The sequence below is a fragment of the Mus caroli genome, chromosome 1 (assembly GCF_900094665.2).
Source record: "Mus caroli chromosome 1, CAROLI_EIJ_v1.1, whole genome shotgun sequence".
In the NCBI taxonomy this organism is placed as follows: Eukaryota; Metazoa; Chordata; class Mammalia; order Rodentia; family Muridae; genus Mus; species Mus caroli.
Window position 1 is genome coordinate 172115021 of NC_034570.1, and position 15264 is coordinate 172130284.

A 15264-nucleotide genomic window follows, 5' to 3' on the forward strand; every position below is an offset into this window, starting at 1 on the left:
TAACTGCTCTTGTCAGGTACAGCTGTGACTGATTGTGCCCTTGATCCAGTTCATCCATCTAAGATTCTGATATCCCCATGATCCACAGGAACCTGCACCTCTGAGACAATGGCAGTGATGAAGAGATATGTTCAGAGGAAGTATCTACCCCAGCCATCCTGTCTCCTGATCTTGTTCGTCTTTCCTATGGCTGTGCAGAGCAGTTGAGGCTTGTCCTCCTGGCCTGAGGAGGACACTTTGAACTGAGATGTTAATTCAGTGACCACCTCTCTCCTTGGCACACTGGCTCTCTTTCCCCAACGTGGCAATTAGACCATCTAAACTGAACTGTTTGGAGTTATCCTGATAAGATCGCATGTCTCTAAGCTAGTTCTGAAACAAAAACAAAACAAAATAACTGTGATAGTTTGAACTTGACCACTAGGGCTGGAGAGGTGGCTCAGGGGTTGGGAGCGCTGGATGTTCTTCTAAGGATCCAATTTCAAATCCCAGCACCCACATGGCAGCTCACAACTGTCTGTAGTTCCAGTTCCAGGGGATCTGAAACCCTCACACATACATACATGCAGGCAAAAACACACCAATGCACATTAAAAAACAAACCAAACCACCTGAGCCCTATCTAGGCTATGAGCTTCTCCTTTGATTTTTTGAAAAGTTATTTATGTCTATGAGTGCTCTGCCATTTACATTATAGTCTTGCATGCCAGTGGGGGGAGGGGTCACATCAAATCAATGTTGTGAGTCACCATGTGGATGCTGGGAATTGAACTCAGGACCTCTGGAAGAATAGCCAGCGCTCTTAACCGCTGAGTCTTCATCTCTTCAGGCTCTTTTCTTTCTTTCTTTTTTTTTTTTTTCATAGGTATATAAACTATTTATTAACAGCAAAGGCCCAGACACTCATTTCTTCTTGGATACACCCACAGTTCGGCCCCTGCGGCCAGTGGTCTTGGTGTGCTGACCGCGGACACGAAGGCCCCAAAAGTGGCGCAGCCCTCTATGGGCTCGAATTTTCTTGAGCCGCTCCAGGTCCTCACGCAGCTTGTTGTCTAGACCGTTGGCCAGAACCTGGCTGTACTTCCCATCCTTCACATCCTTCTGTCTGTTCAGGAACCAGTCTGGAATCTTGTACTGTCGTGGGTTCTGCATGATGGTGATCACTCGCTCCACCTCATCCTCCGTGAGTTCTCCAGCCCTCTTGGTGAGGTCGATGTCTGCTTTCCTCAACACCACATGAGCATATCTCCGCCCCACGCCCTTAATGGCAGTGATGGCGAAGGCTATTTTCCGCCGCCCATCGATGTTGGTGTTGAGTACTCGCAAAACGTGCTGGAACTTCTCAGGGATCACTAGAGACATGGCGGCGGCACAGACGGCAGCCCAGGCTCTTTTCTTACTTTAAGGTTAGCATTTCCTGACCAAGAGAGTGCAGAAAAACATTGTGGGTTCAGAAGTTACAAACGCAACCCACTGTGGGTCTATGCTGGAGTCACCTGTGGGTGGTTGAATTGATACAAAAGAAAACAAACCTGTCATACATATATTAGACTAATTGGAGGATGTCTCTGAATTTGAGGAGGATAGTTGAAATATATATATATATATATATATATATATATATATATATTATATATATATAATATATATTTTATATATATATATATTTTTTTTTTTAACCAAGTTAATAGTCTTTGATTTTAGACAGTGATTTGAACTCAGGCTCTCTGGGTTTATTAAAGTTAGTCTTCCCTGTTATTTTGTGTTCTTGGATGAACCACAAAGCCAAGCCATGAGGATTAAACAGTCCCTAGAGCCTGGCAGTGGTGGCGCACGCCTTTAATCCCAGCACTCGGGAGGCAGAGTCAGGCGGATTTTTGAGTTTGAGGCCAGCCTGGTCTACAGAGTGAGTTCCAGGACAGCCAGGGCTATACAGAGTAGTCCCTGTCTCGAAAAAAACAAAACAAAACAAAACAGTCCCTAGATTCACACAGCGGCAGGCACATGGGTTTAGGACAGAAACTTCATCTACACTGTCAGGAGTCTGTGCACTAGGTTAAGACTCATCTTCCACTCTGCCAGAGCCAAAGCTATGTTCTAAATAAGTTTAATTACTACTTAACTACTAAGAGATCCATAAAACAAAATCTCTGTAACCTGTAACCCCCTTGTCCAAGACACAAAGTTCCTGAAATCCTGGAGGTTAGGGTTTAAGGAGATTACCAGTCAAGTGCTTCAACAACTGCACCCGGTGTACTTGATCACTCTAGGTGGGAGGTACAGTGGGGAGGACACTCGCCCCTGATTGGATGTAGGTGGGGGAGGTCCACTTATACTTGCCCCTGATTGGGTCTGATGGGAAATACCGTTACCGGATAACTTTTAAAGCCTCTGCCAAATGTGACTATTTCCCCAGGAACCCTGGAATGGTCCTGGCCAGGGTCCATTATTTAATTAAAGCTTAAATTTGGCTTAAAAATTGTGGAACTGGCCTTTCTCTCTCAATTCTCAGGTTTAACAATTCTTGCTTATGTTATTAATTTACAAAACAAACCTTCCCGGGGCCAAAGGAAACTTCTGGACAGCCAGGCTCAGACAGGTCTGGAGAAATGTGCCCCCATCCCCCCTCCACCCCCGACAACACAGTTACCACACTGCCCTGGTGGCAGAGACTTCTCATAGCACCTTCTCCAGGGAGTGGGGAGCAGGGGGCACCAACAAGGAGAGAGAGCCAGCCCTTACCAAGGAAAAGTGTCTGGCAATGACCACATCTCAGGCTTAGCGATCAGTCCCAACAGGACCTGTCATTGCCCAATCCCAGATACCCCGGTGAGCAAGCAGAGCTTTACCTAATGGATTGGTAATGGAAGGGCAGGGCAGTGTCACAGGGCGGAGAGGAGGGCTTTGACTTGGAATAATGACTCAAATTGCCTGGGGTGGGGGAGGCTGGTTGTGCCATCACTCTGAGGGAAAACTAAGAGAAGTTACCTAATATCCTGGAGTCTCAGGTTCTTCCTCTAGGGAAGGACCGGCCAGACAATCTGCTTTCTAATGGGTGCATTCAATGGAGATGATCTTGGAAACTGGGAGGGTGTGGCTTTCCTAACTTGCTTGGATTTTTTTTTTTTTTTTTTTTTTTTTTTGGAGAAAAAAAAAAAAAAAAAAGTAATGCAGAGACATGTGTTGCCTGTGGCCTGGAAGGCAGACTCCAGGAGCAGGTGAGAAGAGCCACAGCAAACACATCTGAACTCAGCTGCAAGCCTTTAATACCCTCCACCCGTGCTCCCAAGAAAGCTGCTGCTGCTTCTAGATTTATTTATTTTTACTTATATGCGCACACGAGTAGCTGTCTTCAGACACACACCAGGAGAGGGCATTGGACCCCATTACAGATGGTGATGAGCCACCATGTGGTTGCTGGGAATTGAACTCAGGACCTCTGGAACTGTAATCAGTGCTCTTAACCACTGAGCCATCTCTCCAGCCCAAGAAAGCACCTTCCAAACAGCAGTTCCCAATTGGCTGGTATTGTCTGCACCACCAATCCTTGGTCTCTCCCAAAGTCCTCAATTGGGTCCTCCTGTAGGAGATGCTTTTGCAGCTGGCTGAGCTGCCCCCGGTGTTTACAGAGGTGGCCCTGCCATTCCTGCTAGACATGGTGTCCACACGGGTAAGCTCAGTAACTCTGTGCTCTCTGGCATGGTGGCCCTGACTACCCACACAGAATCAGGACACCAGGTTGGTGAACTAAGAGCCAGCTTACTTTTCAAGAGACCGGGGGTGGGTGGTGTGTTGAGTGGGGGCTTCGAAAAAGTTCCATTATCTCCTTTTCTACCCTACTGGATACAAAGGGCTGCAGATCCTTTTAAGGCAGCCAAAGATGTGTGTGGTGGCCTGTAACTGAACCAGTATGAGAATGAAGTTTTGAGAGATGACAGATAGCACGCAGCAAGGACACAGAACGTAAACCTGTCAGGACAGGCTTCGATTGTTTTCTGACCTTGGTGCTTGGTGAGTTCTCTTGTTTTTAATCAATTTTTGAGAAGGTGACAGATGATGAAAAATGGCATCTCTGTGGCTGAAGGATGGCAGCATTGAACTAGAACCTATGGTTATTTTCAGTTCCAAGTCTTTGAAGTTGGACAGGGAATGAGCTCTTATACGGCTCATGAACAAATCTCTGTGAAGAAATCCCAAAGATGATGGATGGGTGGGCTTCTTGGCAGTCTACGGTCCCTGTGGGTTCGACTGGACAGCTGCTATGCAGTCGCTTGCTATGGGCGGGCTCTGGGCAGTGATGGGTGTTGGTTCTTCGACTGGGCATAGAAGCATACTGCTTCCTCATCACATAGCTTTGAGAAGCTATGTGGACTTCAGCATTCTTATGGTTTGATGCAGGTATGTGTTCAAAACCCGGAAGACTGACATGAAGGATTTTCTCTGAAGACTACAAGAATGCACTGACTTCCTGGTTCAGGGACTGCCCAGCCTGGAAAGGAAATGCAGATGCTGGCTGTGTGCTTACGGCCACCAGGAAGGCTACTGTTCAGAGTGTAACAAACACCCACTCATGCTGGAAGAAATCCCAGCTGCCCAGGCTTTTGGGAGTGAGAGGTTCAAGCTGCAAACTGGACAGAGGAAGTGTCACTTGGGAGTCATATTGAATCCTTTCTCAGTGGCCAGGAAGAGCAGCCTGTGATAATTACCTAGAGGAGATGGGTTAGAGAAACTCTCCTTGAATTAGAAATTGCTGACCAGCAGGATTAGGACCCTTACAGAGAAGGCAAGTCCATTTTTGCAGGCTTTGGGCACAAAGCATCCCTTCATCCCTTCAGAGAGGATCATATGTACAGTGATGTGTGCCCAGTCACCATTAATCCTAGACTATAAAGGCAATTTATATTTCTGAGTCCCACCTGTCTGTCCCACCCCCTTCCTTCCACACAGCCACAGTTCAGCCCTCCTGATACATGGACACAACACACCATGAGAGGTATCACAGACGGGGACACACACACCCATACACATCACCACCTTTTGACCCACAGTGACGCTCAGACCTGTGACCACCTGAAACCTTCCCTCAAGGTGCTACTGGCTTCCTGAGCCAGCTGCCAGATCAGACTGATTTTGTCAAAAGCTAAGCATTTGGGCAAGGCTCCTCATTATTTCATCGGACCTGTAGAGCCACTTCTTGTCAAATCCTATCCACCCCCACCCCCACCCCACCCCATAGCAGGATCTCCCCACCATGGCTGTGCCCCTGGCAGAGTGGATTAGCTCCAGGGCCCTCACTTCAGGTGGCTGTCATCCTTTCCCGGCTTAGGCACCTTCACCAGGTGTTTCAGCTGTGTTTGCCCTAAGTATGTTGGGAACATTTTGTGGGCTTATTACACCCTGGGCCATCCTTAACCCTAGGTCCCAAGACTGTTCTTTCATTCCAAATGACAAGGTTTTCCCTGACAAGAAACAAAACGTACCCTTGTCCAAATAAAAAATACCTTGCAAATCAACAGCAGGTGGACTAAGGAGAAGACAGGCTATGACAGCTGGAAGAAGCTCTCACTGTTAGCACATGGCCTCAGCCTGCTCACCTGTGAACAGTGGACTCTAGAGAAAGGTTGCCCACAACCTGACATGCACTTAGCTCTGTAGAATAGACCTATGAATAGATGCCCTTCTGCTAGGAATGTTTCCTATTTAAATTTTACAAGGCTGAACAGCATCATAGCCTTCTCTCTCCTGCTGTCCTGGCTAAAAGCAACGCAGAGGAGAAAAGAGGCCCTAGTAAGACTTACAACTCCAGTTTACAGTCCATGGCGGGGGAGGTCAACACAGGAACCTACAGCGTCTATCATGGACCCATAATACATTTCTTTAAGCTTCAGTTTTTAATTTACAAAATGCAGCAGTACCATGTACAGAGATAGAAGTATACATATCTATCTATCTATCTATCTATCTATCTAGAGGGGTATACATAGAGATGCTGAGATGCTATTAAGACAGGATTGGAGCTGGGGGGAATATCTTAGTGGTGCTTGGTTAGTATGCAGGGAGCCTTGGGTTCCATCCCCACTGCTGCAAACTGGTATTAAAAGATAATATCTGGACAGCAAACAGTGAAAAAGAACCTTAATAAATGTCCCTTGTTTGAAATCTAGCTATTAAAGTTAACCTTTAGACACTGAATTTATCTAAAGGTTATATAAACACACATTCTTTGGCTTTTAGATAAAGCTCAGTAAAATTCCACAACGCTAGTCTCACTGCGTTAACCAAGACACCAGTCTGGTGCTAGGCCCATTCAGGTTGGGGAACACAGAAATCAGTCATTGCTCTCTTTCTTAAGGAGTTACCACCTTGCAGGAAGCCATTTCTACAACTTGATCAAAGCCAGTGGGAACTGCTCGGTGGGAAAGTGGTTCCTGGCCTGCAGTGGGATAGCGCAGGTGGTAGAAGCCTTGAGCCCTGGATGAGGAACAGAGCTGAGACAGATGGAGAACTGCAGCGAAGCCGCTGGCTGCACCATCTCTCAGGCCTTTAAGGGCTCCAGGGCCCAGCCTTCCTACTGCCCAGTTAGTGGCTTTCTTGAAGAATAAACAGAGTTGCCAAGAGTTACAGTCCCCCAACCCAAGGTCAAATACTTATGGGTGACATTGGGAGTATGAAGGTTGCCAGTCCCACAGAGCTTGGCAATATAGCTCCCATTCTAAAAACATCTCCCCATTTTACACTGCATTTTCTCCAGTGACACTTTTGAGGTAACCAGGACTGCTGATTTTATTAATAGCACAGGATGTTAGCTTCTCGAGACAAACTACCTATCACCAAGCCACAGGGTTTCCACAGCCGTGCAAGAACACAGTCTGTCAGCTGCTTCCGATGTGGAGAGTCAACAGGGCTCAAAGAGGAAGGACACTCAATATGGGCATGGTTAAATTTAGTGAAGACTTTATTCCGGATGCAGCAGTGTTTAGGTTAGGTGTCAGGGATAATAGTAAAAATTAAGAATAAATAATTTGCCAGGTGGTGGTGCAAACCTTTGAACCCAGCACCTAGGAGGCAGAGGCAGGTGGACTTCTGAGTTCAAGGCCAGCCAGATCTACAGAGTGAGTTCCAGGACAGCCAGGGGTCCCAGTCTCAAACAACAACAAAACAACAACAAAAAACCCCACCTCAGTAATTTATAAAGACATTCTCACCTCACCCTTTTAGGCTTCTGCAACTTTCCCAGGGAAGAGAGATAAACTGTTCTTCTGTTGATATCACTTGGGGTACCAGAGACAGACCAAAGAAATTCCACTAAGGCTAGCTTAGTAAACCAGAGAGTTTATTGGGGTTACTTATAGGATCATCAGCTACTCAGAGGCAGTTACAACAACGGAATGCCTAGCCCAGCAAGGGCAGCAAACTCACAAAACTCTAATCTGCATCCTTGGACTCCCGTTGGACAAACAAAAGCTCCTCCAGAAAGCACTCATGTTTGGACCCTTTGGACTTTGTGATGGAGAATTTCATCAGTTTCCCGAGACTTATAAGCCTTCCATTCCCCACTAAGAACAAATGATTGAATCCAGAGGAAACTCACACAATACTATATGAGCTCAAGTCAAGCCTTTAACAAAATAAAATTTCTGGATGAAATTTTAAAGTTCTCCCTAGCACTCTGGTAAGTATACCAATACAACAGAAATATAATAATGCAATGAATATTATTAATATATATATGATTAACAGTTCAGTTTATTAGGTGCTTTAATAAAGTAACTTTATAGTGAAAAATAATATAAGCTTTTTATGATTTGCTCACAGCATGACAGACACGAGGCAAGACGCCCTCAGTAACAGTAATAACATCTCGTGAGTGCAGGGGAGTGAGCAAGCACAGCAGCCGCTAGCGAGCAAGCGTCGTCGGGCTGTCTGAAGGCTGAGGAGCCTCTGATGACCCTGAGATCTGAGTTGGCAATCATGCCAGCCCAGCTTCTGAGCATCACTGACCGTAAGCCTAACGAGATAAAAACTCCACTCTATCACCTATTTTGAAGCCGTGGACAGGAATTCCTTTGGCTGTGATGATATTTACTCCAGAATCTCGTTCCCTTTCGGAGGCCTCTTCATCCGCGAGTAGGGACTTATTGTGTCATCCATCACAAAGTCATAGAGCACCTTGATCCAGGAGTTGTAGTGCGGGAGGTCATCATAGTACTCACTTGCGATCTTCCTCACCTGGGAGTGAAAACACAGACAGGCGGCCATGTTATTGAGATCTCAAGATGATGGGTGACACAGACTGAGGGACAAACTACAACCTCGGGCAAGTGCTTTCCCTCATGGCTCTTTAGACCGTCTGCAGTTCTTCATGAACAAAGATGGCCTACAGATCACACACATAGAAACAGTTCCATCATAATCGACACCAAATTTATGGGAAACCAGGAGCAATCAGTTTCATTTAACAGCTGGAGCAGAAAGATGGCAGCATTCCAGATTTTAAGATGACGGAGCCAGTTCAGAGCCTGGGTAAGCACTGACTCAAGCCTGAGACAGACTGACAGATGCACTCAGGATCATCAGCAACACAAGAAGGCCATGAAATGTACACATTATAAAGATGCAAAGTTTAGAAAAAAATTAAATCTTTAATGCTAAGAATTAGAGAACCTAGGGAAGGTGACAGCCGTGTGCCCACTTCACATATTGACACAGGACATCTGTGAGTCTTACAGAGTTGTAAAGTAACTGAAAAATACATGCTAGAAAATGTTTTGCAGTGCTGGGGAGCTGGCTCAGCAGCTAAGAGTACTGTGCGCTCCCTGAAGACCTGTGTTTGGCTCGCAGCACCTACATGGTGTCTCCCAACCCCCTGTAATTCCAGTTCCAGATGCTCCAGCAATCTCTCTTGGCCTCTGAGAGCACCAGGCATGCACATGGTACACATACAGATTTGCAAACCTGCATACACAAAAAATAAAATGTCTGTGAGCAGCAAAATTCACTAATAATACACAAAACCCTTTTAAAAGTTAAAATATTGAAACTACATAGGGACTGTGTAATAAATGACAGGTCGTTACTGAATAAACAGAGTTCCTCATAGGTGGACATCTTAGAAAGAACAGGATAGGCAGGGCTCTCCAGCACTAGCGCTGTCTACAGTCTATGGACGCAACCCAGGGGAGGAGGCAGCGTGGAGGAGCAGGAGGCAGCGTGGAGGAGCTCCTAGGAGTGAGCACTCACTGGTGTGCTGATTCTTCTCCTTAAATCACATGAACATAACAACAACTCCGTTCCGCGGTCACTGCAGAGGGAAGCGTGGGCGGCGGACTGTTAGCCTGCCCACCGGCAGAATGACACCAAGGGGCTGGGGACCAACATCCCCTTGAACCACAGTTCAAAGCTGTCTCCAGACACTTGCACGCTGCATTCTCCCAATCTAAAAGGCTGAGAGGACAGCAAAAGGAACTCTCAAACTTCCCAGTCAGCCCTGCGACACACTCACTTTACACGTGCACTGCACACGGAATACGCCACTCTGCTTTCTTCCCGAGTATGTACCAACTTAACCCTCCATGTCAACTCCAGATACTGCAACATAGACTTTTTCTACGGTAGGGATTACCCACTGAGTATAGTTTATAGTCTTAACCAGCTCCAAAGCAACCGTCACATACTGCAATTCCTTATCATGTTGTATGTGGTTTCTCAACAGTCAGTGTGTAAAGCTTTGAGTGGGCAGGCCAGCGTAAAGTGTCAGTCAGGGTTCCCTTTCATAGACATCATAGCTTTAAAAAAAAGGTATAGAAAACTATTCTTTTTCATATGTATTTCCCATTTTTAAAATTCTTTTTTGTTGTTGTTCAGATGAAAAGAATGTAGTTGAAATGTCTTCTGTTTCCTCCACACAGAAGACGTGACAAGCCTACTGTCCCGAGAAAGCACCTGCCACGGAGGCTGTCCACTCTACAGGTCAGTTATGCAGGTCCCCTGACCTGTGTGTCATGAGAGCAACTGGCCTTAACCAACTCCAACAGTGTAACCACGACGAATGCTCCACGAGCTAGCGCATAGCCCACACCACCTCTGAGCAGAACTTGAAGCAGAACCACCTCTGAGCATAACACTAAGGATCCAAAATGGAAGAGGCTGCATCCTCAGCAAAGTTAGGCTGTAGACAAAGGATCTATAGCCTCCATTTTGGGAAATCTCATGCACCATATTAGATTCCTTTTACAATAAGCAAGCCAAGACTACCTGGTGACATCATCATCAGGAACAAAAACATCAAGGCCTTTACTTACCAGGGGCAGGTTTTTCCCAGGAACGTTGGGGAAGTCATGGTGTTCATTATGATAGCCCACATTGAAGGTGAGTAAGTTCAGAGGCCCGTAATAGGAGTAGGTTTCGTGTCCCTTCAAGAACATGTAATGTTCAGCTATAAAATGCCCGGAAATCGGGTGCAAACCCAGGCCAAGCAAGGTGGCTGCCAACATGTAGACTAAAGATTTCACTCCAAACACATAATAAATGATAATGTCAAAGGTGATCTGGATCACAGTATTGATGACTTCCAGATAGGTAACAGGTTTGGGATTGATGAACAGGGGTCTAAAAGCATAAAAGAGAGGCTGAAGGATGACCCAGACAAGCTTCCTGAAAGTGGTGCAGAAGAACCAGCCCTCGAAATCGGTGGGAATATCTACATCAATCTTGTCTGCTCCGAGGTAGCGGTGGTGGTCCATGTGGTACCTCTTAAAGGAAACCGAGTACGGCACTCCGAGCGAGAGGTTAGCAAACATTCCAAACCAGCGGTTCCACAGGGCCTTGTGATGGCCAAAGGGGAAATTGTGGGAAATCTCATGGATAGCCAGAGTCATGGAGTGGTTGAGGCAGCTGCCAAAGACATAGGACCAAAATATGACCCATTTCCAGTCCAAATCTTTGACTAAGTAAAATGAAGCCAGCTGGACGAGAAGCATCATGGCTACGATCCAGATCAGGTTGTGGTCAGGTTTCATCAAGGACTTGATCTCTGGATACTTTGCTGCAAGAAAAAAAAAAAAAAATACAGGAAATGAGAAAGAAAAGCCAACCATAGTTCAGCAACTATAATTAACACACTCAGATTAATGCAATTAGATTTTTCCCTTTTCTAAGTTATAATTCTCCCCCTGACAGACTTTATGAGATATTTATTTTCTAAAGGGAAATAATATGTTCTGGTAATGAAGTCACAAAATAGCATGATACAACAGTTTATTCAAGAAGAATTAATCTGGACAGTCCACATTCTTTTACACTAAAATAATTACGTTTACGTTTAGACAAAGCCTGCACATATTTTCTTTTAAGATTTATTTGATTATTTATTTATTTTATATGTTTGAGTGTTCTGCCTGCATGTATGTTTGTGAGCCATGTGGTGCTTTGGTGCCTGCAGAGATTGGAAGAGGGAGTGGAATCCCCCTAGAGTTACAGTTAGTAGTGAGCCACCATGTACCACTGGGAACTGCACCTGTGTCCTCTGTCAGAGCAACAAGTGCTCTTGTGCCCTTAACCACTGAGCCATCTCTGTAAGCCAAGCTATGGCACGTTGACAGTATATAACCATGAAGTTAGCTCAGCTGACACAGGAAAGAACGTTAACATTTGTTCTATAGGATCTCTAAATCACAAAACCTCTCATTTCCACGGTTCTCTTGGACCAAGCTTCCTCCAGGGAATTCTGTTTTGAATCTTCACCACAGTTTAAAAAACCACCTGGGCATCGTGACACACATAATCTCAGCCGTCAGGAGGTTGAGGTGGTTAGTAAATTCCAGGCCAGTCTGGACTACGTGGTAAGATCCTGACTCAGAAAAGGAAACAAAGCAAAAACAAAACTCCCCAAACCCAATAGTCTGAGGGCCTCATATAACCAGAGGAGAGGTTAGTGCTGAGACAAGCGCTCAGCCACGTGAGCTTTCAAGCCAGCGAGCCTGGCGTGCCCAGCAGAGGCAGAAACAAGAGAGGACGAGATGGAAGGACAGTACACTCCTGACAGCCACAGTGCACACTGTGGCGTGTGTGCACGCACACATGCACTTGTGGGGGCACACCCACACGCCCACGTACCCAAAGGCAGGTAACAACTAGGTTGTGGAGAAACCAGAATCTTCATACACGGCCTGATGAGTATGTAAAATGGTTTAGACTGTCTGACATTCAACCAAAATGCTAAAGAAAGAACGGCCAGCAACCCCCAAACGAAAACGAATCCATGCCCTGTACATGAACATTCAAAGCAACACTATTAAAAACAGCAGAGAGGGGGTATCAGCTCAAACGTCTATCAAAGGAATGTTACGTAAAATGTGGTATCACCGCACAGCGGAGTATTAAACGCTTGGACCCCGGCTGATGGATCTGGTCACAGTGAGGATCCTCAATGTTCTGACCTTATCAACATATTAATCCCTCAAAGGACTCAAAATAAAAGGCACAGGAGAAGGTGTGCACTGAAAGCAGGCCCCAAAGGACGTTTCCATTTGCCCTCGAGCTTCCAGGCTGACATGAGGGGGATCAGCTTTTTTTCTTCAAACCCCTCTGGCATGATTTCACCAGACACCCCCCCACACACACACACACACCCAAAAGCAATGGCACCGGTGAGCACCGATAAGCCAGCAGCCAAAGGCCTCCCTCCCTCCCTTGAGCGGCAGAGGCAATGACTAAATGACTATAAGGAAACCCCAGAGCCCAGAGCAACTGACAGCACAGCTGCTGATAATGACCGAGGTTCACTCAATTTAAGTTCCAGGTCAGACGTCAGGGGTGCAGCTCAGCTCAATGGTAGAGAACTCACGAGCACCAGGGATCCCCTGAACGTGAATGCCACTAGAAAAATAAAGTCCATTTGAACGGCAGCTGGTCACTCTGATTTATGAAACAAGTAATGTCGAAGTTTAGCAACTACTGCAGAAACCAGGAACTCGCCGCCCCCTCCCCCACTAGGCAGATATTTTTAAGAAAGAGTGTGAAAATGGTGGATATGAGGCAGTTTAATTGATTCTCTCAATTAAATAAAAACAAACAAACTAAAACAACTTTCTATGTCTAGCACCAAGAAAAGAAAAAAGGCAGATTCTTTGGCTGCAGTCTAATTATGAAGATGTTGGAATCTTCTTAAACATTACTTCATCTCTTAAAATGCCGGCACAGGCAAAGTACTGGAAAGGGAAAATTGAACTGGTTAATATATGCAAAGCTCATGCCCAACAATTTGTCCTTATTCTTAAGAGCAGCCTGCATGGGATAAGAGACCTCTCTATTTCAAGTGGAAACTCCCTCCCCCACCATACTCTCCTAAATCAGGCCAAGCCTGTCCTAAGGTCCGGGAGGCTAAGCTGCGCGCCTTTCCTATCCAGTCGGTCCCGCAGATCACTGGAATAAAAACTCACAGGAGCCATCCGGTCTGGGAAGCCTAGGGTCACCCGGACCTGGTCCCCCGCTAGGCCTGCAGCTGACTGGACCACGTGATCGAGGCTCCCGGGGCCGGGGATGCCCCTGGACCACGCCCTGAGCCAAGCAGGCGTCCGGGCTCGAGCCTACCCCTCCACCCGGAGCGGGGGTCACCCTCGACTGTCGGAGCAGGAGGGGCGAGTCCGGGTCGCCCTACCGGGGAACTCTCAGATCACAGACCGGCGGAGGCCTCCAACCCCGACCATCGAAGGGCTAGCAGCGAGCGGCGGCGCGCAGATCCCTCATCCCTCGGTTCTCCCGCCCGCCCGGAGCCCGCGCCGGCGGCCAAGCAGCCGAGCGGCTGGAAGGGGCAGCGGAGGCCGCGCTCACACGGCGCGCACGGGAGGCCGCTCAGGGCCCGCACGCGGCCACGCGCACATAACGGGGTCCAGTCTTCACCTAAGATCTCCTTGCGCCGGGCGGCGTGGGGCTGGTCCGTGTAGACCCATTCGAACTCCTCTCGGGACACGCGGCTCCCCATGGCTGCGGCCTGCGGACCCGCCCTGCCTCCGGCTCGTGTCCCGACGGCGGCAGCTCGAGGCCCAGCTCTAGTCGGTAAGCCGCGGGGACGCGGGCGGAGGCGGGGCCTCAGGCCACGCCCCGCGATGACCACGCCCCTCGTGGGTGGCGATAGGCGGGACCTGGGTCCGCAGCCAAGAACCTTGTAGGCTCACGAAGCCTGGGAAAAGGTGAAAAGGGAAGGAAAGATTTGCGGCTGGATAAGGCTCTCGCTTTAGCGCCTCAGTGGGTGGAGTGCTTGGGGTGGCTACCTCTCCTTGAGTTCGGAAGATCACTGGCTTTGATTAAGTGGCAACGAGCCCATATTTCGCTTAACTTTTAATAGCAAATTATCTGTCGAGCTCTGTTTGGTTGCCTTCTGGAACTAAAACCTCCAGAGATTTGGAGTGTGTGGCAACTAAAATCTAATTTTAAAAAAAGTTTTTTTTCTCTTTGCTTTTTTCTCCCCTCTCTCCCGTCTTCGCCCCTCCTCACCCCTCCCGCCCCATATGTTTGCTTTTGTTTCTTGAAGTAGGTTCTCACTACCTAGCCTAGGTTATCCTCCAGCTGGTGGGCCTGCCCTTGCCTCCCAGTGGAATTTCAGACTTGTCTCACCAATGCAGTAAAGAAAAGGGAAGGGAGAGATGGGGTGGAGTTGGTGGTTCTAATATTTCCCTTACGCTAATGGTTGCTCAATCATGCATCTTCCCGTGTCACAGAAGTGACCACCCGCAACTTCCTGTGGGAGGCAGGGGAGATTTGATTTCAAAATGCCTATCATTTCTTCACTTACGAGGTTTAGGGATTAGAGGTGTGGCACAGAGCTGGAGCACAGGCTGAGCAGGTGGTGGACTAAGCCCTGGCTTCTCCGTGGAGCCTAGAAGTGAAAGGAACTGCTAATTAAGATTAAGATTACAAGGATTAGCAGACCAGATGACTTTCCTAAAGAAGCCAAGTGGTCATGAGTATAAGTCAGACACAGACACACACCACTGCACATGCATACCACAACGGGAGAGGTGGGGACACAGAGAGACAGACATCCAAGTCTGACAAGTCTGGAGGTACAACTGCTCGTGTATAGAAAACTACAAACTACAGAGGAATCTGTTAAACTATGGGATACCTATGGGAAACGATAGGGCAATTTTGTGTTCTCTAATAAAGGGAAAAAACCCAACAAATTAACAGGGACTTAAAGGATAAACTAGCCAGCTGTGATGTATCAGTCTTATTTAATCTGAAGGGTTAAAATGATGTGATGTT

At 47.2% G+C, this 15264-nt stretch overlaps 1 protein-coding gene and 1 pseudogene across 3 annotated transcripts; both read right to left on the reverse strand.

Moving 5' to 3' along the window:
• Window positions 1-846: 846 nt before the first annotated feature.
• On the reverse strand, window positions 847-1392 carry LOC110298066 (annotated as a pseudogene). Its single transcript, XR_002378344.2, has one exon. The product of XR_002378344.2 is annotated as a 40S ribosomal protein S18 pseudogene (transcript).
• A 5920-nt stretch (window positions 1393-7312) lies between these two features.
• Degs1 (delta 4-desaturase, sphingolipid 1) lies at window positions 7313-14077 on the reverse strand. Of its 2 annotated transcripts, none has more exons than XM_021160292.2 (3): window positions 13900-14077; window positions 10302-11044; window positions 7313-8229 (listed from the first exon to the last, which is right to left on the reverse strand). In XM_021160292.2, the coding sequence occupies exons 1-3, from the start codon at window positions 13979-13981 to the stop codon at window positions 8083-8085; spliced, it is 972 nt and encodes a 323-aa protein (XP_021015951.1). In that variant the 5' UTR covers window positions 13982-14077; the 3' UTR covers window positions 7313-8082. The 2 variants fall into 2 exon arrangements, with proteins under 2 accessions (XP_021015951.1, XP_021015959.1); XM_021160300.2 differs by lacking the exon at window positions 13900-14077 and adding an exon at window positions 13440-13487.
• Between the last annotated feature and the right edge of the window lie 1187 nt (window positions 14078-15264).